A 22,805-nucleotide genomic window follows, 5' to 3' on the forward strand; every position below is an offset into this window, starting at 1 on the left:
TTTGAATATGCAGTACATTGCTGGGCAAAGCTTGCTTATTGTATTGCCTGTAGTTATTATTGCCTAATAATTCAAATAAATGTGCCTTTCCATATTACCAGTACCATTTTAACAGCTCAGTGGTTTGAGAAATCTACCAGTTACCATGACAATTCCATTGTTTTGTTTTCATAGTTCCAAGTCACTATTAATGATTGCATTGTTCAATGAATGATGTGGAATACTGGAGCTGAAACAGCTGTGACCAGTCACTGCCCCGAAACCATTAGAAACAAAGCTGTTTCCATATACAAAATTGTTTATGATACATAGCTGGTCATGGAACCTGTCCATGCTTTTTACAAAAGTATTGTATTTGGAGCAGTTATTGTGTAATGGACGTATCTAAGAAGCAACACAGCTGAACAATGTAAATATATTTATTACTGTTCAAGGATTGTATTCGTGAAGTTTGAAACATAAACTCTAGAAAGGTTGCAGAGTGTGCATCAGCACACATGTTATGGGGAATTTAATCATTTAAACATTTTCAAAAATATGTTATGCATGTGAAATATAGATGTTAACCTCACCTAATGTACAGTGTAAAATTAATGTATAAAATTTTCTAAATGTACCAAGTCTTTTCAGATAGGGCAACTAAAAGTTAGCTGTTTTCCTGTTTTTCAGTAAGGAATTGTATTTAAATCACTGATCAGTCAAATACTCCCACTACAATATATACATTATCTACCATTTGCCCTTTTAAAAAATATATTAAGGGTACATACAGTTTTAGAGAATCAAAATATATTGTAATTCGTGCATGCAAATGACTTGCTTTATTCATTTGTAAATGTACTGCCAGTTTTAAGGACTGACATCTGTTCAGATTACATGGGAGTGCATTTCAAGTTTTAAATGTGAATCCCCAGAATTAATTCATTTATATTTAAATGAGTGCTTCTGTGCAACTTTTTACATTTTCATGTAATTTGCATATTTTTATGCAGGAAAATGATTATGTGAGAAACTGTCAGAAGTGTTTTTGTCTTGACATGACATAGGATGTTAGTAGGGTAAAAAGTAGTTCCTCTGAAGATGAACATCAGTAAAGGGAAGTTCCTAATAAAGCAAGCCACTTTCAAAACCCATTAGAGATTTGTCTCCTGTGTAGGCATGCATCTGTAATTGTGCTGGTCTAGTGGATTAGCTACTTTTTAAAATGTACGCAGACAATACTGAGGTCTATAAAATCAAATTGGTTAGGGAGATAAAAGTCAGTTTTATAGAGTTTAATGAAAATCCCCTAATTGTTTGTTACAGATGATCTCACACTGAATGCAAAGAAAACACAAATTTGCAAATGAAAATAAATGTTCCATTGTTACTTAAGACACAATTAATATTGAAAATAGATAGACTGGAAACACTTAGAGATACATTCCACATATAGAATGTACAGGTTGATAATTCAATGAAAAAAGTCTGCTCTTGGTTTAAAATATTAGTTATCTTAACTACAGTATTCTTGTTGTGTAGGGTCAGTTTGCATATTACTTTCTGTTTTAGTGATCACATCTTTGTGAATTGTTTAAACTCAGATGTTTAAAACACCCCTATGGCCTCAAAAGATCTCTCAAACACGTCTTCTCCAAGTACACCATAGTGTAGAAGAGAAGTCGTCATAAAGTTCTGTTATGGTCACAGAGATAGTTTAAACCTCTCAGTTTTAAAATGGAATCAGCATGGGATGGCAGAAACAGATACACAAAGTGAATCTAAACAACAGACTAGTTCATTGTTGTATTGCATACAGTATATATTTCATTTTGTTCATATTATTTAATAGATAATGAAAATAAATTGTATGCTTAGTTAGTTTGTGTTGGTTTAATAGCAGGAGGCGGTACATTTAAAACTACAACATTCGCTTTCCTCCTAAGATCTTCATGAACACCCTAGAAAAGCGTCATTGAAGTTCTCTCTTCTTCCTCAGGGAGGAGCTGATGATCTCCTCAGCCTTTGACAGCCTGGAGGTCCTGCTCGACTCGTTCGGGCCAGTGCGTGACTGTTCGAAAGACAATGGCGGCTGCAGCCGGAACTTCCGCTGTATCTCTGACCGCAAACTGGACTCTAGCGGCTGTGTGGTGAGTGAGAGACATCTTCTTTAGCTTCTCCTTTTTGGTGCTTGTAATTTAGTTCTCATGAGGTCCAGCAGGCACCATTAAGCAATTCTCCCTCACAGCTCACTCCTTTACCACAGTCTTCTACCACTCTTGAGCAGAGACTGACAAGTGCCGAATTGAGTAGGGGACTTATATCCATTGGGGGACAAATTGAGACCACCAAACTATCAACTGAGCCTTATTCAAACCCAAGCCTCAAGTGGAGAAAGACTCGCAAGGCTAGAGAACTGCACAACCTATTCCATATTCAGTAGCTACTGTTATGATGATGTTACGAAGGTCAGATTTATTTATTTGTATTTTTACCATCTAGGAATGTGTTTAATGTTCAGCCTCTGTTTAAAATATTTGAGCATGAAGCAATGAAATTACAAATGGGTGACATTTGGCAAAATGTAGACAAATTTTTAGAATAAATGCCCTTACTCACAAGACTCTGTATGGATTGTGGACATTTATGTTTTTTTCCCCAGCGTAGTCAATTGCAGTGTATGTAAAATCTATTTTACATTCTGTAGATATGTTAAAAAATAATAATGCATCTGGCATGTGATTGTATTACAGTGGATGAGAATATGTAAGAAAGCCTGCCAAGACGTGCATTCACACTCTGAATTAATTTGCAGACAAGTGCTTTATGTAAATTGATCTGCACACTAATGGGAAATTTAGCTGGTTCTTTTTTATCATTCCCTTTTTTAATACCGGGGCTGTACTAAGAAGATGAACACCGGGATAAATAAATCTGAAAACGTGGACATGTCTCCTGTAATATCCATATCTAAATCCCATGGAAATGTTAGAGGATAAGTGTTAGTATAAACAATGTCATGAACATTACCAGTTTTCGCAGTTGTATTATTTGAGGATCAGATTGTTTAGGATAAAGGTCATTTGCATTTCACACGCAACAGTGTTTTCTTTATTTTGTGTGGTATGCTGGTTTAGTATGTAATTTGGCTATGTGTTTGCTGGAGGACAGTCAGAATGATGTTCCAAATCTGTTGCTTTGTAGCTGTTAATGGTAATCCTGTGGTCTGCTAGTTGTCTGTTTGGGTGTTACCAGCCCCTCTAGCCCCAGCCTTAGCTTTCACCTCTGGCATCTGGCATTTAAACGCCTCAAGGGATAACACTAGAAAAATATCTAGTCAACAGCGTGTGCACATTTGAATTCTCGTAGCATTAACACTGCTGGCTGTGGGAAGGAGGGGCTCAATTGTCTGTTCATTATGTAGCCAATGCCAAGCCTTGGTTGCTCTGCTGGTAGAAAAATACTTACATACAAGCTGCTTAAGAAAATTGCATTCTGTCCTAAGCTATTAAATTTGATAAACAATTTGCTGCTTCAGTAGGAGTGAATTATTCATTGCGTTAATGAAGCTAGTCAAGCTACTACCTTTGCTGACCCTACATAGTTGTTTGTCGCTCATATTACAATACACACAACATTATATAATTTCCATTTCCATTTAGTGAGCCTCTTGAGGTAAACTGTATGGGGCAAACTTGATTTGAGATGAGATTTATCATTTTGAAATGAAAGTTCTGTAGTCAGGCATAGTAGCTTAAAAGGGTAATTTATAGATATAATAGTTTATCAAAAAAGATTTACCATTATTGTGTGAGAGTTTTCCCTTACTCCAATACATTGTACTACTTTATGATGGAATTACATTAAGACAATAATACATCTTGCAAAGTACAGTAAGCACATTTTCAGCCTCAGAACCTTGGAGGACTGTGCGGAGCCAACAATAATTACCTCTGACATAATACCCCCACCATAGAGTAAAAAAAAAACAAAAAAAAAACTAGTTAAAAATTAAAAATTAACTATTAAAAAAGGTAAATTCAGCATCACCTCTGATATGAAATACTGGTAAATAATAATAAAAATCATGTTTTTAGTATTTAACCTTTGTTCCTGTAGTAAGTACACATTTTATATATGTGCCTATGTTGCAATGAAAACAGTTAAGTCTAAAAAAACCAGTAAATATAAAACATTAAATACATAATTCTACAATAGTGATATGATGTCAGTGGTAGTATTTCTTGTCAATCTGGATGCGTTCTTGTAGAGCTCCGTATGTCACTCTGGTCTGACCAGAACATGCTCTGCTCTGTGAGAAACGACTTTTCAGGAAGGAGAATCCACGATATGATTGAATGCAACTGAATAGTGATTGATGCAATATAACATATGATGTAATGACGATAATAAATTTGGCAAGAGGCCCTGTCCAGGGTGCACGACTGTTACCTGCATTGCTGGCTGGCTAGGCGAATACATGAACATTATCATGCAATCCTGGTGCCATGGATAGAAAGTGGCTATGGGCCACCTTCCCATAAAAGACAAAGCCGCCAAACCATGAGTGGTATAATGGATTATAATGAATAAATAAACTACGGTCGAGAGCACATTGCCAATATGAAATGATAAGAAGGTAAGCAACTGAACACAGGGCCCGCCTTCTGGAGCATGACTGCACCAAAGGATGAGCCCGGCCTCTCCAGCCTGACCACGCATCCCACAGACTAAAACGATCCACTCAACACTCAGGTAAGAACAAAGACCCTACTTACTTTTTTTTTTTAATTTCGATGGTAGGAGGAAACTTGGCTGAGGGTAGCCCTTCCTCCAGGCTCTAAAATGGTCGTCTCCCTGTTTTGGCCTCTCCACGCGCCTGTGTGTCCCTAGTGATTGAGAGGCCTAAATAAAAAGAAACGACATGAATACAAGCCACACAGAGTTTTTACGCCGCACTTGGGAATGATGCATTGATTAGTGGGCGGATTCTCCTTCCGGAAATACAACCAAGTTGTACCAAGAAATTACTTCAGATAAACAAAAGTAAACTTTCATACCAATCAACATTCACCTTAAACATATTTATTAAAATCCAGTTTTATATAGATAATTTCAGGCTTGGACTGCAATCTCTTAAAAGTTAGCCTCTTCGAGCAAATGACAATAGGGTCACTGGGAAGTATGGGTGACCACCTGTCCCTAATTGGGCAGGACAGTCCCGAAATGTAAAGATCAAATCCCGGTCCCAGGAAATCATTTGTCCCGAAATCATTTGTCCCGAATCTGTAGATACGGTGCAATCTAACAGTTTAGTGCTACAGTCAAACCATAGCATATCTGTTTATAGTGCATCACAGCACGGCTCCTGCTGCATTATTTTGCAATATCCGACACTCACTAACGCGCCAGTTAAAACAAACAAAAAAAAGTGTGTATATATCCAGGCACGCTCCCAGAAATCTTTAACATGGTACGCACAAATAACCACACCAACATCACATCACGTGCCGACTCTGCATCAACATACTATAAAGTTTTTCAGTCAGTGCTGCATTTCTGTTCTTTCCTGAGTTTCCCCTTTTAAAAGTAAATAAACACAGTGCGCTGCCATCGACACAGAACAGCAACTACAGTGACAGCCAAATAGTCCACAACAATAAAAGCTTCAAATAAACCTATCTGAAATACAGACTTAAAGAAAAAACTAGCTCAAAAATATTTTAAGCTGCTTACATTTTTAATAGTGTCCCGTTTTTGCATTTTTAAAAAAGTTAGTCACCCTACTGGGACCAGAATCACAAGTTGAGAACTATGCATTATACTATGCATTTACCATGATTTGCCATGATTCTTTTTTTAAATGTGCTTTGCCATACTGCCCAGTGCTTTAAAAATTTTACCGATGCTTTACAATTCTTTATTACACTTTGCTAAGCTTTTGCTATGGCGGTTATTGTTCAGTTTTCATATGCTCGCTGTAAGGGGATCGCGTTCCCCCCCCCCCCCCCCCCCCCCCCCCCACATCTATCACTATACCAATGCCATATTCTAATTACTGTTTCTGGTATATCAGTTGTGCTTTTGTCCTTCTTTCATAACTATTACTTGTTAGAAATCAGTCACACCCCTACTGTTCAATTAGCACCTCAGTTCGGCCAGGCTGCCATTCCCAGCCAGTGTGGGAGCCAAGGCAGTACAGTTGTTTTGATGTGATTAATTAGTTATTTTGCCTATGCAAAAGGGAAATTTGAAGCTGTCTTCTCTTTAACTGCAAAACGAATTGGTTTCCATAATAATAATAATAATAATAATAATGATGATGGAAGAAACCTCTGCAAGCACGAGAGATGGTATTTAGATTTAACCCATTCCAAGCTGGAGTGTTGACAACATTCGTTTCCAATTTAGTTCTGAAACACAAATGAGTTTAATACCTACCTGTTTCTAAAACAAAATCTAATTTAAAATAAACAATGTACTAGTAATTGCAAACCCAAAATTTGAGACCTTAAAAACTCAGCTACAGAAGCAGTTAGAAAATGCATACATGGAGAATGTCTTCAAGTAAAAAAGAAAGGTATAAACTCTCCTTCATGTATAGTTTTGGAGTGTCTACAATGTATTCTTTACTTGGGAGTTTTTGTGCATTGCGCTCACATGCACTCAACACAGAAGCTTGTACAGTAAGGGATAGCACACAACAGGACGTGCATTATGCTGTATTAACATATGGCTGTAGTTGGGTTGGAGACATGCGTTTATGTTGATAATGAAAAGGAGGTGATTCAGACCAGCAGGGAGGATAAAATAATAAAACAGTCAGTGATCCAAACAGCCTAAATAGTGAAGGAGTTGGTAGTCTTTGCTACAGTTTGCAGGCCAGTATATTATTTAGGCCCTCAGGGATAAGAATCAAGAGGCCTGCTTGTAATGACTGGAATCCCATTCATCACATATAGCAATGGGAAAGGCAATAATTGTGAAAGGAATAAACCAATGTTAATATTATAAACTAATAAGAAATGATTTAAACTATTTCTACCTACAAGTTGTTTCATGCTATTTTGCCTTTTCACACACTCATTGCTAAATACATCTCCAAGACTTGATTTTAATTATCCTAAAAGTGAAATAACATAAAGCCAAAAACCAATAATACCAAGGAATCATTTCCTACTGTCACAACATGCATTCATGTGGGTTTAAAGACTGTTTTTTATCGAAGCATTTGACAATGGGTGGGTGGTAACAGGACATTTTAAATAATACCAGTAAACTTTTACAGAACATTTTAAATAGACAGATAAAATATATATGTTATTAAAATATGATAGTGGAAGCCATGCTGTTGTGGTACATTTCACTTTTGTTTTTGCACAGATGCAGTCCTTCAGGCATCTGCTTGTTTTGCATTTGCAATACTTTTTCATGGCTTCCTTTGGCTTTGATTCCTTAAGCATCATAAGGGGAACCAACTTGTCATGCACAATAAATCTACCAAAAGAAGTAGCATCAGGATAAGCTGGATCTGGATTATAAGTATTTTTGCTCACAACCATCTGGTGAAGACTGCGAAGAAGATGGAGATGGAAAGCATCCTCTGTTGGGGGCAGGCTCCTGAGGTCTGCTCTTGTGGTTGCAAAGAGGTGAGCATAGAGAGCATCTAGAGAGCCATCAAAGCCACTCCTGTCATACAGTGCTACAAAGAAATGTCTTGCCGCTGTAATCATTTCTCCAGTCACATGCAGACTTTCACCTGGGATGGGATTTACAGCATCTCTAAGAGCAATTTTCAGAGCTCGCTTCTTCCCCCTCATGTAGGATAGCTTACAGTATCACAACCACTTAAAATGTAGGCACTGAGGAGAATAGAAGAAATAAGCGAAGCATCCATGATGCATTTTCTGGCAAGAACTGCTGCAATGTCATGACATGGTATAAATGAGTCCATCTTCTATACCCATAATTGCTTCAGGCCTGGAATGTGTGTGCTGTAGTAGATGCACATAAGTATGTGTCAGTAGCTTGAACTATAATTCTCCTGTAGCCTAGGTTTTGGACACAGTATACAATGTGAGAGAATATCCTTGTGTCTGCTTCTTCTATGTAGCGGAGCAGATTTGATTTAGTTTGCGGATTCTTGATAAAGATCTTCCATTCTAGGAATGGCAAGAGAATCACATGGCTCATACTCTTTCCTTGTGTCTTTTTTCTCCTTTCTCTCTATTTACTTTTCAGACTTTCTGCTGGGCTAACATCGTATCTCCAACTAAATTAATGCAGTCGCACAGTTTGGGCTTAAAGTGGAGTATTTTCTTTCGATAGTTACCCTGCAAGTCATTGAAGGTGATGCTGTCAAGGTGTTGGTAACGCAGCAGAAAAGTCATAGCATCTACAACCAATAATTTGTGTTCATCTGAATCTGGTAATTGATCGTACTGTCTCCAGGAATCTCCCAAGTGCTTCTTAAGTGCTTCTACCAAGTAATCTGATTTGCTGCCTTTCTGCAAAGTATAGCCTTGCTGAATGTCTAGGTCAGGTTCAAATAAGGAGGAGGGATAATTTGTCCATTCATGGTTAAAAATAGACAACTTTTTCTCTTCATCCAGGTCTTGTGCAAAGTACAGGCTTCTGACAATTGCACTTTTTTCACCATACATGGATTTTGTTTTGTGCAGCAGAAGTCGTCTTTTTGGCACTTTTTGTAAACGTTTGAAGCTTCACATCTGCTTTTTCTCTGCCATTCTTTTGTGTATAAACTAAAGCTGCAAGTCCCTTCTGTTTGGCTTTCACAAGGTCATGTGATTCTGAGGTGATCCACTTACTTACATGTTTTCTTGGGCTGCTTAGCCTCTATTGCTAGATCAGTTAGTGATTGACTCTTTTGGCGATCCCTCAGGGTTAAGTGGCTGCTTGCAGTCTGAAACGCTTTTAGGGTTTTGAGGTCTCACAGGTTTTGAGCAGGGGTATGCTAGCCACAGATTGTATCTCTTCATCTTTGTTCCAGTACTGCTAGATTGTATGTGTAATGCCATGCATTGATCTGCCATCTTTTGTACACTCATGCGAACCTAAGTTATCAGTGGCACAGGGCGTGAATCTACCTGGCTTCAAATTGAGAGACTTGGTCATCAACTGCAGTTGCTACTGTTGTCACATATATCTGTGCATCTTGATAACTAATGCTATTGCCAAATCTATTGAGGAGTGTGATTGTTTCCTTCTAGTTGTTTTTAATACATGAAGTGCAGTGCCTACATGTTTAGGACTTGGGATACATGAAACAGCTGCAGAGATATATTGAGCAAGATTAAGAACTAGTTCATGTTGTTTGGGATTTAAATGGACTCTTCCATCTTCACCAATATCTGGAGAAGCATCTTTCAGCGACTATGCCACGTGATTGTAGAGATTGTTGCTCACACGTTGAGATGCAGCTACATAAGAAATGCCCATTGTGGAAGGCTGAGACTGAGCCCTCTTTGTTGTGACCTGTGGGTCTGGTTGATTTTTAGCTTCCACATGTTCATCATGCTCAGAAGCTGAATTGTGTGCATTTCTACTACAGGAAGGAGAAACATCAGGTAGGCTGAGTGAATCGTATGTGTTGCGCTGAAATCTGTCTTTTCTAATGGGCGGTTTCTGTTGACTGCCGGTTTTATGAAGCTCTTTTAATTCTGGCCTAATGCTGTTTGAGTGATAGGACATGGCTTTAAGTTGTGCTGGAGTGTCACTAGGCATTTCCCTCTCACTTTCTTCACAGTATTCAGACTCATCTACATTTTTCTTCAGCTTTTGCACCTCGTAAAGCAACCTGCCAACACTCAGGTCTGATGAACACAAGACACTTGATGTTCCTTTTTGTGGTACAATCATTGCTCTACACCCAACAGAGCCTTGATAGTAATTCTGGAGGTGATTTTTCAGACTGGATGACCTGTAAGAATGGCCATTTGCTATACCATGATCAACTAACCAAGGACAATACTGGTTGAGAAGTTTTGTGATATAAAAGACACTTCCATCCTTATATATATATATATATATATATATATATATATATATATATATATATATATATATATATATATATATATATATATAATCTTGGCAGTTTAAAGACCCTACCAATACACATTATATATTTTGATTCCTTTCAACAAAAGTAAACTGTTATGTATCGCGTTAGCGTGACTACTTAGGTGAGCATATTTTAAACACCTAACACATTATGTTCATTAGCAAAACAGGTGCATTATTGATGGCAAAATTATACTGTGTGTTATTGTTTCAATACCTCTGCTGTTACAAGCAGAAACTATGCTGCAAATAATGCATCAGTTTCTTATTATTGATGTTATTATTCTTATTTTTATTTCTTTATTTAGTAAAACAAAAGTTTCAATCTTGGCTAAGTAATTACGTTCACAGCCTCCAATTTTACCAGATGTATCTTTTGCCTACATACAAGAGCTGGGCCACATTTTGAAACACCGAGCATGGTCAAGTCTAAAATGTATGAAAATTGTTCCCGGAGGAGAATACTGTATACAAACATTCCTCATACTGTTTCTTTGTTCAGTCTTTGATACAGAAACACCTCACAATTGAATGTTTCCTATCATATCTATCAAAGCATGAATAAAACTACATTACCGTGTAGCTTTTTGTTATGTTATGAGAGCTGCAATGTATTTCTGTTATTGCATTACCCATGTATGTAAGGAAAGCTGGAATGTGTTTTTGTTCTCTAACCCCTGGTACTTCAATAACTGCAGTCCTTTGATGCTTTTAACAGTCCACTATTGTGCTGTAAAACAAGTTATTTCGAAATAATAAAAGAACCCTAATTTGTCATTGATTTTTTATTTTAGTACTGTATTCCTATATTTAGCACTATTGAGTGTTTTATAGCATGGATTTATTATGTTATAAACATTGCAAAGTGTATAATAGCACAGTGAACACATACAGAATGGAAATCATTATTGTCCTTGAAGTCTGATATAAAACCGAAGGTGGCTAGGTTTTAGGCTGCATGCCCCTAATAAGCAAATGCTCAAGTGCCATTGCGTCTGCAGCAAGAAGGGCTATTGACGTCATTGCGGTGATGTTAACATGAAAAACACCCAGGGATATCTGTTGCCATGTTGTCAGTTACCTGCTGTGTTTTTCCGGCAGTAATTGTGTAAAGCAATGGATAAGAGCAGTGGGTCACACAGCCACTGTTCACTGCAACACAGATTCCTTTACACGTATTTTGCTTCCATCAAATATTGATCAAACAAAAGTAGTAGTGATTTAAAGAGTATGTGCTGAGGATTGGTTGGAAGATTTAATGTACCATATCTTTACATTAGAGGCAATAACTCAGTTGTCACCAAGCTAGCAGCGAAGTGACAAAATCGATACAATGTCCAGGGACAAGGCAAGGCTTTAGTCATTAGGTATGGCCTTTTATACCCGATGCAGCGAGTGGATGACTCAAGAGGCTTGTAACCTAAATCTGTAACCATCAGAGTTGCTAAAGAGGAAGGTATAGGCTACATTTTAACAGCTTTGTCCCTTTGTTCCTGAGGCTGTTTCATTTTTTGTTTCAACTGCATTTGTGTTGACTATGAGCCACAGCAATTTTTTTTCTCATTTATTATCTGCTCATACATTAGTGGGTTCTTCTCAACTGAATGTCTCTGTGCTTACTATACAGATGTACAAAATTTAGAAATCCAGTGCATACTATACAGTTATACTGCAATATGAATATTCTGTATTGTAAAAATGAAGATAGTATAGCATAAATGTTTAGGCAGTTCTGAAATACCCAGACTACACCATTTCAGTTCAGCTTGAAACACTTTAGTATAGCTTTAAAAGTGCTGGTGATCAGGTCATCAGGCGGTGCTTTGTCAAATAACTATTGTGTAATTTTAACACATGAACTAACATTAGTAGTGCTGTGGCAATATAAAACAGGGCCCCATTGTAACTCATATTTGCACCATAATCAAGCACATGGATAGACCTACAGTTTAATGAAGATATATATACAATATATGGTTCCAGGCAGAGCCTTGACAAAGAGACTGTATTTTGTTGATGGGGGAGACCAAGCCCTATAGGCTGCCAAACCAATGCAGTGCACTAATGGGAAGTGCACCATTGATCAGGTTAGGTCACTGAAATATTGCATTAGTAAAACTGCTGGTTAGTTAACCAGTGTAATAAAATAATAGTGTACATCACAATGACAGGACACATATTGACCTTAATGCAAAATAATATCGAACAAGGAGATGCTTGGGCAAATGCGTTAAGTATGGACTGTTTTACATACAGTGCTAGTACCACTGAAAGTCCTTGTGGACGTATCCCAATACAGTACAGGGATGCAGACTTCCATAGGAACCTATGCCAGTGCAGACCAGTTCACTGTTTTGGTAGAGAACTAGAGTGTTTTTTTTTTCTTTCTCTGTGCAGTAAATGTATAATCGTCCACTAAACATGATTTTTTTTTCTGTCAAAGTGCCCACCAGGTCTTAGCCCGATGAAGGATGGCACAGGATGCTACGATCACCACATTGGGATTGACTGCTCGGATGGCTTGAATGGGGGGTGTGGGCAGCTGTGTCTTCAGCAGTTGGCACCCTTGGCTGAAGACTCTTCTCTCTACAACATCCTTATGTTCTGTGGGTGAGTTATTGTATCGATGCAGGACTAATTCGATTTTTTTTTTTCATAACCATTTCTTTTTCCTTAATATTATTCCTGTTGTATTTAATCAATGCAATCTTTATTACCAGAATTACTATACAATATGTAACAACCTTCACACTTCTGGTTTGACTATGCCGAATCCTTCACAACTCTATTGTAATTTTAACTTATAAAAAATATCATTTTTATTTGTCACCGTAACCCAGCAATACTGCGCACCTCGTTTATAGTATAAAGTTTAGACTTTTGTGAGAGTCCAGAACTATCGGATGATTCTTGTCTTGTACAGTAAATGAAAAATCTATATCACAAAATGTATGAAGTTTCTTTTAATGTTTGCTGATATCAGAAATATTTTAATAAGTACCCCTCACCCCCTCCCTTAGGCTGCCATCATGACTTCACTGCATTCTCTTTCATTAACAAAGGTTCAGTAAGATCTCATGCACAGACATGTCCAAAAGTTGTCATCTATGAAAGAAGCCTGGATTACAATACACCATAGTCCAATTTGCATTTATAAAGCACCTACCATGTGCAAGCATCCCAAGGCTCTGAAAATAACATTGAGCCTGAGCAGCCATGTGTGGGCCAAGGTAAATATATTTTAAGCTTTAAGGCTTTAAGTACGGTTTTTAACACCTGGTGTGTCAGAATGTTGAATATTTCCTGACAGGTAGTTGTAGAGATATGTGATGTAACCCTAAGAAAAGCCCTTACATTTTGCAGGTTAAGCAAAACAACAAGCCGGCTTTCATCTGAAAGCTAAAGCAACAGACACCTGATCTCATATAAAATAGGTTTGTTGTCTAGTGCTCAGTCAGCTTGAAAGGTTTGACCCTGAATACAGAATGCATTACTGATTTTGTACAAAGTGTCACCTGGGAAACTACACCACTAGCATATCAATATAAAGGTATTCAACTGTATTTCTTGGTCAATAGTAAATCGACTCATTAAAAAAAAAAAAAAGATACCTTTCTGTTATATAGTTGAGAGCTCGGTTGGGTAAATACACCTGTGTGTACCTGAGACTCAGGGTGCAACGATCATTAGTTATAATAACTACAAAAAATAAAAGCTAAATAGATTCAACAGATTTTACATATATATATATATATATATATATATATATATATATATATATATATATATATATATATATATATATATATATATATATACACACACACACACACACACACACACACACACACACATATTAACAACCTCGGTTCCCAGCAAAAAGTTGCCAATAAGCGGAACGCCCCTGTTTTCAAGTGTGTTTATATGGAACAACGATATATAGCCTACTGTAGTTGTACAAATATGGAACTGAAATACATGTTTTAAATGTTAGTGTTAAAAAAATAATGTGAGAAACATGAAATATCCAAACATAGAACTGTTTACTACAAGCATGTGTAAAACCAAAACAAAGGGGCAGGATAAAATAGGAATACACAACACAACAATTTTAAAATAAGAAATTGTCCAACGTTTTTTGCTTTTTACAATGTTCCACATCCCACTGTGAATCCATCTCAGCTTTGCGTGCAGCTTCATAGCCAGTTTCAAAGCCACGATTCTGCCTCAGTCTGCCCGAAATACGCAGTTGCAAAGTCATTGTGTCATAAAAGCTGCATAAAGTATGCGCAGAAATCATGTAAGTGCTGTCACTGGCAACTAGTAATAAAGTTGTCAATAAGAGGTATGCAGTTGCTAATATCAGAATTCCATAAACATTAAAGTCTGTGGGATGGGAAGGGATTGGTTCCTGGGAAAACGTTGTTAATAACCTAAAGTTGTCTAACCAGGGTTGCTAATAACTGGCATCTACTGTATTTGCATTACAGTTGCATTGAAGACTATAGGCTGGAGCCTGATAGACGGTCTTGCCAGCTCCTTTCTGAGACATGCACTGAAGGCTTAGACTGTGGGGAACCGGCCGACATCCCAGCAAACCAGACGGTCTTTGGGGACCTCTTTTACGGCTACAATAATCACACCAAGGAGCTCACTTCAGGACAGATCCTAAAGGCGACTTTCAGGTAGGCTGAGTAATGGAGAGATATGTCATTACTTAAATGTCATTACTTAATAAACCTTTCCTGAGAAAGTTGCTTGATTAAATTAGGTATGCTAATACATACAGTAACTGAACGCCTTAGGCATGTATGGTTGGCATTGCATTTTTATTTATTTTTTAACAGGGCACATTTTATATGCAGTGGCAATTAACTGATATAGTTTACTTGTTGTATTTATGACAAAAACGAACAGGTATTGTTTACTTGTTACATTTACTTCAGAAAATGAATAGGCAGAGTAACGTATTATTATATTGTGTGCTTGGCAACAATTTATACTTTTGTTTTACAATATTTCACAAAAAAAAGCAACACTTTGCGTTTGTAATAGTAAAAACGCTTCTGTATAAAAAATATATAGTATGACATTAACTTTTATAGTCACTTGCTGTCAGACATTGTTTATTATAACTTCGACCTATATCGTACAGTAGAAAACAAAATGAGCCTATGCAATGTCAACTACAACAACGTTAGTTAAATTCTTATTTTAAGCATACACTGCTTAAAAATGCAGCCCAACATGAATTGTTCACTTTATCAAAAACAAGAGACAAATATGTCATGAACATACTCGGTTACAAAATTCAGTCAAACTTAAATTTGTTACTAAACAAGACGGCACAGTAATAAATTCCAGCTTCAATATGCCGCCTAATACACCCACAACCATGCAGATTAAGATAAACAAAAATTACAAAAGGTAATTAATTCCCACTTAGAGAGCCCACAACTCCTTGGAAGTTAGGGAGTTTGTTGTTATTGCTGCTGTAGTCTTGGTTTTAAAAAAAGTGCTTTTCAGCTAAACTGTTTACGTTCAAGAATTTGCTTAAGTAAGCTACGGAGGAGGACCTGAGGTGATGCCAAGCTGTTTTGTAACTGAATGCGCATTGGTGCTGCATTTGAACAATAATTTGCCTGGTTGATACTGTTTTCTTACGGATAACAAATACCCCTATATTTACTACAGTTTTGTCAGTTTGAAACCAACTACAAAGAATTACTTAGGGTGAATGTTAGTCTGGTAACTGTATAGGCTACATGTACTTTAAACTATGAATAATAATAATACCAACTTAAACTATTAATGTTATTTAGGGTTCAACCTATTTTTTTAAGTATCAGAATAATATTCTACTCGCAGTTCATCGTTAGATTTAATGTAGCATCAAATGTGTTCTGCACACAACTCACTACCCTAGTGCTGTCTTCGGATATTTAATACAATTCAAACACCGCTCTTTTGAGACGTGTTTACTGCATTGTGATCGTACGTTACACAGCACTGAGAAAATGAGTGTCAGTGTTCTTGTGTCATTATTAGTAAGCACGCCTAACCAAACATTCAATTCTGTGCTGGAAGAAATTCAAGCATGAATATCGGTGCACATTATTGGCTAAAATAACAAAAACTACAGATAGACGAATGTATTTTTTTTCCCTTATATCGGTGCCATGCCGATTATCGGTGCACCTCTAAAATAAATGTATGTATGTAAGTATGTATGTGACCTGTCCTCACAAGGCAGTTTGCATTACTGTAGACACTGTAGTGCATTGGTGTGTAACTAGTGACATTGGAGGCTGTCAGGATAAATATGAATTGGGAACCCTAAAAAAATGTTATGATACTACCTACAGTTTACAGAATATGGTTATTTTACATTCCATTTCTATTATAACATATGCCATCTTTTATAATTAAATTACCCACTAATGTTCATATTTCATCATGACAAACATAGCCCATTAAATATATATATATATATATATATTATATATATATATATATATCTATATCTCAGTTTCTAAAAATGTTTTGATCTGAGTTGATTTTTTTTCACCGGTTGTACACTGTTTAAATTGGTAATTGTTCCATGTTGTCCAATTAGTACAGTGAGTAATTATTTGATAAGCAGTTTACAGCCAGGGTAGTTGACACCATGATATAGAGAAAGCAGAAACTACATGTGATGTTGACCAACGGAAAAATATAACGCTGTCAACAGAGAGAGAGCTAGGAATAGATCTAGGGTACAGTCACCTCAACATTAGTCTGTGGGAGTACAGCTGTATGAGTTTTAAACTGTAGAGCAGCATCACAGTGTGTTTAGGCAGATACACCAAAGTTCAGTCTACACCCCTGACTGCTACACAAACGTCACAAGTGGGCTCAAACAGCAAAAACACAAAATGAAACAAAATGTTTTTCCTTAACAAAACAAAAGGGCCCTTAATCAGGCAAAACCTGTGGCTAGTTTCAATGCTGCATTCCATCTGGGATTTCAGCTACACATTGGTTAAACAGTATTAAACACACCACATAAAAGGAATGTTCTCTGTCTTTCCTTAGGACACTGTTTTTCCTTCCTTCCTTCACAAAGTAACAGCCCTGGACTGGAAAGTGATAATTGCCTGCAGTAGTAGCATGTGCATCCAAGACAGTTTATGAACCATATTATCTCTTTACCTGATGTCCTGAACTGTTGTCCTCATTGTAAGGTTATTGTACGCTTGCTTTAATTTGGCACAATAAAAACTAATTTCCAGTGCACTGTACTTTTAGATTGTCATTATTAGCGTACCTACACAGGAGTTCCCATTGCGGCATCTGCTTCTGTAGTAAAGTCACATGGTTAGGAAACCGTGTCATTGAAATTAAAATTCAACAGTCCAATTATATTATACTTGAAATTAATGGCAACACCATGGCATGTTGCAAACTAGAAATAGTAGTTAATGCTTGCAAGGAGGTGGATCTCAGGTGTTTGCACTAATCTAATTTGGTGTCACCATGAGAATGAAGTCTGATCAGGCTTTGAAAAATGTTAAGTTTCACAGGTTGCACAGTGGCTTGAGTAAAAAGTGCATGGGAATTTCGGCTAATCCTGTTAAATGTATAACTTAAAGTAATAGTGAGTAGTAAGTTAAAACTGACAATGAACTAGATAGGTTTAATGGAATTAACTTGGCCACAGGAAGTTTTGGAAGTGCATAACAAAACAGGAGCATAGGGGCACAATAAAATATCAAAATATCATCTACACATTTCCTGGTCATTAAGGCCTTTATCTTGCATTCATATATTAGTAAGGACAGATTTTTTTATTATTTCCACTGGAGAGACTGTTAAAAGCAAAGTCATAAAGATGAAAAGAAAGTGAATTTCAAATGGAGGAAACAGCGACTTAAAAGATCTGCAGCCCTGCAGCTTTGACTATCTTTAGAAAAAAATGTTTGTGAACATGCTGTAACAAAAACTGTATTTAACGATCAACTTGGTTTGCATTGATTTGTTAGGCTTCCTTTTAATGGGGAGCTTTTGTTTATGTGAATCTTCAGCAGCCACTTTAACTGCTCATAAACCATTTAGATGCTGAATTTGTGTTTTTAATGGAAATCCTCTGGTAAAATGCAATAGTACCCTTTAGTAAGACTTCTGTTTATCATGGCTACCATATCATGGTCATGTGACTTTTTGTAACAAATTTATATTTATATTTTTAAGTCATGCAATCTCCTAAAACCAGGCAAAACTTTCTCCCTCACAAGAGACTATCATAACTGTTTATCTTGCATGCTTGGGTTACACTTCAAAATAGACACCAAAAGGATTTTAACCAGTCATTATGGCACTTAAGAAGTTACTGCTGCTATTCACTGGAAGTTGGTTTCGCTTTCAAGATTGAGCATGCAGTTCCTGAAAGGAATTGTGGGTCTTGAAGTTCAACCGATAAACAACACTGTCTGTTTACTATGGTAACTGAAGCCGCCATCTTGATGCTACTGATTTAATTATTTTTTTGAGCTAATTAATCTGGAAAGGACCAGAGATATACAACTCATTTTTATCTCATTTAAAGAGTATCAGAGGACACAGACAAATTACATTTGTGCAGTAATATCAAGCATTCGTATTGCTTTTACTTTCGTTTTGTCCGGAGGCTCAGTGTTTGCGCTAAATAATCCCTTCTAATCATGGTTCTCGTGAAAAAAGTTTGTTTGGGTGCCTCTCCTGTTGAAAGTAGCCACAGAATGGTAAAACAGACAGCTTAAATGCGGATTTGAAGGCATCCATTTCAGATGTCTTGTCTAATTACTTTCCTTTGCTTGGCCCTGGCCCAGCTTTCTCATGCAATATGCTGAGAGCAGATTTTAATGAATATTTTATTGCTCTTTGTTCTCATAAGTTTGCCTGAATCATGATTAAGACCCCTCCCCCCCACCTAAAAACAAACAAACAAAAAAAAAACACCACATGTGTATATTCCCTCAGCACCCCCCAATTATATCTTATCTGCACGCTTAATTAAAACTTGCCACAATTTGACCTGGGAATGAAAAAAAAAAGTGGCTGGAGGCTAAAGAGCTTTATTTAAACTAAAGGTGTAAAATGAAGTCCCAGGTTTCTGGAGGAATGGAAAAAAAAAGGTTTTTCTCCAAGAAGCTATCAGTTATCCTATAATAATAATAATAATAATAATAATAATAATAATAATAATAATAGTAATAATAATAATAAGTTGCAAGCAACTTTAAGGAGTTATTGTGAAATTTAAGAATTTTGATTGGTTGCCATCAGTCAGTTGTAGACATCACTTTCCGTAGGCGTTTTTTTTTTTTTTTTTTTTACAAGCTTGACATTAATAGTAACAACACATTTTACCTTAAGGAGAGGTTAAAGGTCGCGATCAATATGATTTTTGAATAGCTCCCATATGGGTTCCTATCTGTGTTCCATATTAACCATGACCCTATCTACACTCTACAAGGTAAACATCAATATCAATGTATTTTTAATAAAAATTACGAATGGGATACCGCAATCCACCTTCAAATCGGTAATTGTTAATATACACACACACATATCTTGCTGGAGTTGACAAACAATGTGCATTATCTCACCTGATTCTATTTGAACCTGCAATTCGTTCTGGCCTTAAGTTTTACTTTAATCGGCATAACATTGTCAGAGAAGAAGACATTAGAATATTTCTTACAAATGCAGCATGGCCACCAAACCATGTGACCAATCAACTTCTCTTCTCAACTTCTCTTGAACAAATTTAAATATAGGGTAATTATCCAAAATACTTGAAAAATCCAATATGGCCACCAAGCCGAGTGACCTATGACCTTCATTTTTGGGCTGACACAACTTCCCACAGGCCCCTACCATTGTGTTAAGTTTCTTGAGTTTTCGTGCAATAGTTTGAAAATTTGGCGTAATAATAATATTAATCTTAATAACAATAAAATAATAACTGATAAAAGTTTCATTGCAGACAGAACCATTTGTAACACAATGCTGCTGTAAGTGTTCATGTTATTCATATTAAAACCAACACTTGCACCTTATGAAACCTGTACCATTGTGCTGACTCCAGCGTCCTCCAAGCCTTTTCTCTTTATGTATGTCAAGAATAGAGATCTCTATAGGTAAAATGGCTTTTATAAATCACTCACAGAGTGAGTTGTGATCTTTTAAACCTTTACAGTATTCTTACCCCAAGGGAGCTAAGCTTCAGATTTGCTGGCTGTAATTATTCCTCTGAGTTCTTGGTATTGAGCTTGCAGACTCAAATATCAGTACTGAGCTCTCTATTTAATTTGCAGCTTGTGAGATCGTGATGGCGAGCTGTCTGAGTTTCAGTGCTGAGTTCCGTTTATTAAGTTTGATGACTTGAAGGTCCCATACAGAATTTTGTTCATTGAATTTGTACGCTCTAAGATTTCCGTTAAGAGTTTTTTGTATTAAATTCAATTTACTGGGATATAACCGTGTTATGTTATTTATATCAAGTATTGTTGGCACCATGATTCAGGTGCTAGGTTTGCATGTTTTTTTGAGATATCTTTAAGTCACATTTTAGATATCTCAATAAATTTCCTGTTCATTTAGAGGTATCACTAAATCATTTAGAAATATCTCTAAATAACTTCCTGTTCCTTTAGAGATATCTCTAAATAATTGTAAGATCTCTTAAAACAACTTCCTGTTCATTTAGAGATACAGATGAACCCGTCTTATATCACTTTGCTTAATATCATGCCCCGTTTATTATCGCGATTTTTCAAAAACCTCTTGCCATGCATCACAGGTTCTTTGAGAAATTACCTTTCTTAATATCATCTCACAAACCCGATTATTGCCACATTTTGTGCAGACTGTTAAATGCTGGGTGACTGGGCTTTACTAAGTAACCATAATATAGAATTAATTCCCAACGCAACTAACAACCAATAACCATCTCTGCTGATAAACTGACATTTTGTGCAGCCTGTCAAATGCTGCATTAGCAGTCTTAATGGGATAGAGTACAGTTACAAAACACCAATATCTCAATTTTTTTTCTTTTTTAACAGTCTTATTTACACACACAAAAAAAACACCAAGTGCAACCACTAATTGATAGCTCTCATCAGTCGAAAAATGTATTCCCTTGTAGAGAATGACACAAACTGTTTTGTTCCAGTTAATGACACAAAACGTATTTGTCCTGTAGTAAACTATATGCATTTGTTTAAATGTACAGGACAATTAAATGTAGTGTATTAAAACATGGCTCTTTAATTCACCATTAGTGTTCTTTATCTCGCACTCGTAATGTGCTGTCATAGGCAAACGTGAAACCCGGTTTCTATCACGACCCACTTTATATCACGAATTATGCCTGCACGGCAATCATGTTATAAAGCAGGTTAATCTGTATCTCTAAATAACTTCATTTCGAGATATCTCTAAATGGACAGATGTCCATTCAAAACATAGAGCATTTTCACAAGAAGTAATTTAGATTTCATTTTTTTAATTTCGCGGTATCTCTAAGTGAACAGGAAGTAATTACAAGATATCTCTAAATGACAGTTTAGCGTACCATGCTAGCAAAACATTTAAAGATATCTGTAAAGTAATTTGAGATATCTCTAAATTATCATTTGGCTTGCCATATGCACACAGCACTGGAGACAGAAGCCCTTGATATTTATCACATTGCTCCAAGAGTGTGCCTTTTGGGGGTGATTCAGTCAAGTTCACAGTGAAATCGGCTTCAAACTAGATTGGCCTATGTGCTGTCGTGCGTAGATGAAATCTGATGAAAGTCTCTTAGGATCTAAGTGAAATCAAAGGTAAGTCTACTCAGCATTTTGATAAATAATAATCACTATCAGAATCATAACTTTACAAAGACAGCAAGCAAATTAACAGGGAAACAACTATCTGTCGTGTTGCTCTGCATAATATGACTACTTATTTATTATTATTATTATTATTATTAATAATAATAATAATAATAATAATAATAAATAAATAATAATAATAATAATAATAATTAATAATAATATAAATTAAAGCCGTCTTTAGAATTTCAAAATAGTGTAAAATGCATCCTCTATACCACTTCAGTTTAAAATAAAAACGTATATATATATATTATATATACTCGATTTTACAAGCGTATTATATAAATTTTATAACCTTGGAACTGTATGCCAAAGTTTAGATCATATATCGAACTTTGACATTCGGTAATACGACGATGTGTATATATTAAGCCCACTGTATGCTGTCAAAGTCTAAATAATAATAATAATAATAATAATAATAATAATAATAATAATAATAATAATAATTTTTATTAATTATCAAAGGGCCAACCGGAACTAGCTCTGATTTCGCTGTGGTCTGAGTGGACTTACATCTGATTTCATTTATGTCAGACAATACTGAGGTCGATTCAGTCATACCCAACTAGACCTTGCTTTCATTTTTTGAGACAACCTAAAAAGGTATAGTACCCAAGGACATTTCTATGTGAACTACCTCCAAAGCTCATTTTACTGGATGTGAATCTATGTCTCCAGTGGTAAACGCATAACCCACTGTGCCTCTGACCCAATATATTTCTACTGTTGGTTGCCTTTTACTTACTGGTAAGATCTGTGATATTTTTGCCACAATTCAATATACCTTAAGGCAGAACAGCTTTTATGCTGCAGGTCACGTAACTTGAAAAT

The 22,805-nt window shown here is 36.3% G+C and overlaps 1 protein-coding gene across 4 annotated transcripts in view; it reads left to right on the forward strand.

The window, feature by feature from the left end:
* LOC121294112 (astrotactin-1-like) overlaps positions 1–22,805 on the forward strand; it is a 156,589-nt gene that overhangs the window by 71,080 nt on the left and 62,704 nt on the right. For all 4 annotated transcript variants that reach the window (XM_041217684.1, XM_041217683.1, XM_041217685.1 and 1 more), the window contains exons 10-12: positions 1,979–2,129; positions 12,506–12,672; positions 14,553–14,747. In XM_041217684.1, the coding sequence (XP_041073618.1) occupies positions 1,979–2,129; positions 12,506–12,672; positions 14,553–14,747 (513 nt within the window). The remainder of the gene's footprint in view (positions 1–1,978; positions 2,130–12,505; positions 12,673–14,552; positions 14,748–22,805) is intronic.

The sequence above is a fragment of the Polyodon spathula genome, chromosome 18 (assembly GCF_017654505.1).
Source record: "Polyodon spathula isolate WHYD16114869_AA chromosome 18, ASM1765450v1, whole genome shotgun sequence".
Classification (NCBI taxonomy): Eukaryota; Metazoa; Chordata; class Actinopteri; order Acipenseriformes; family Polyodontidae; genus Polyodon; species Polyodon spathula.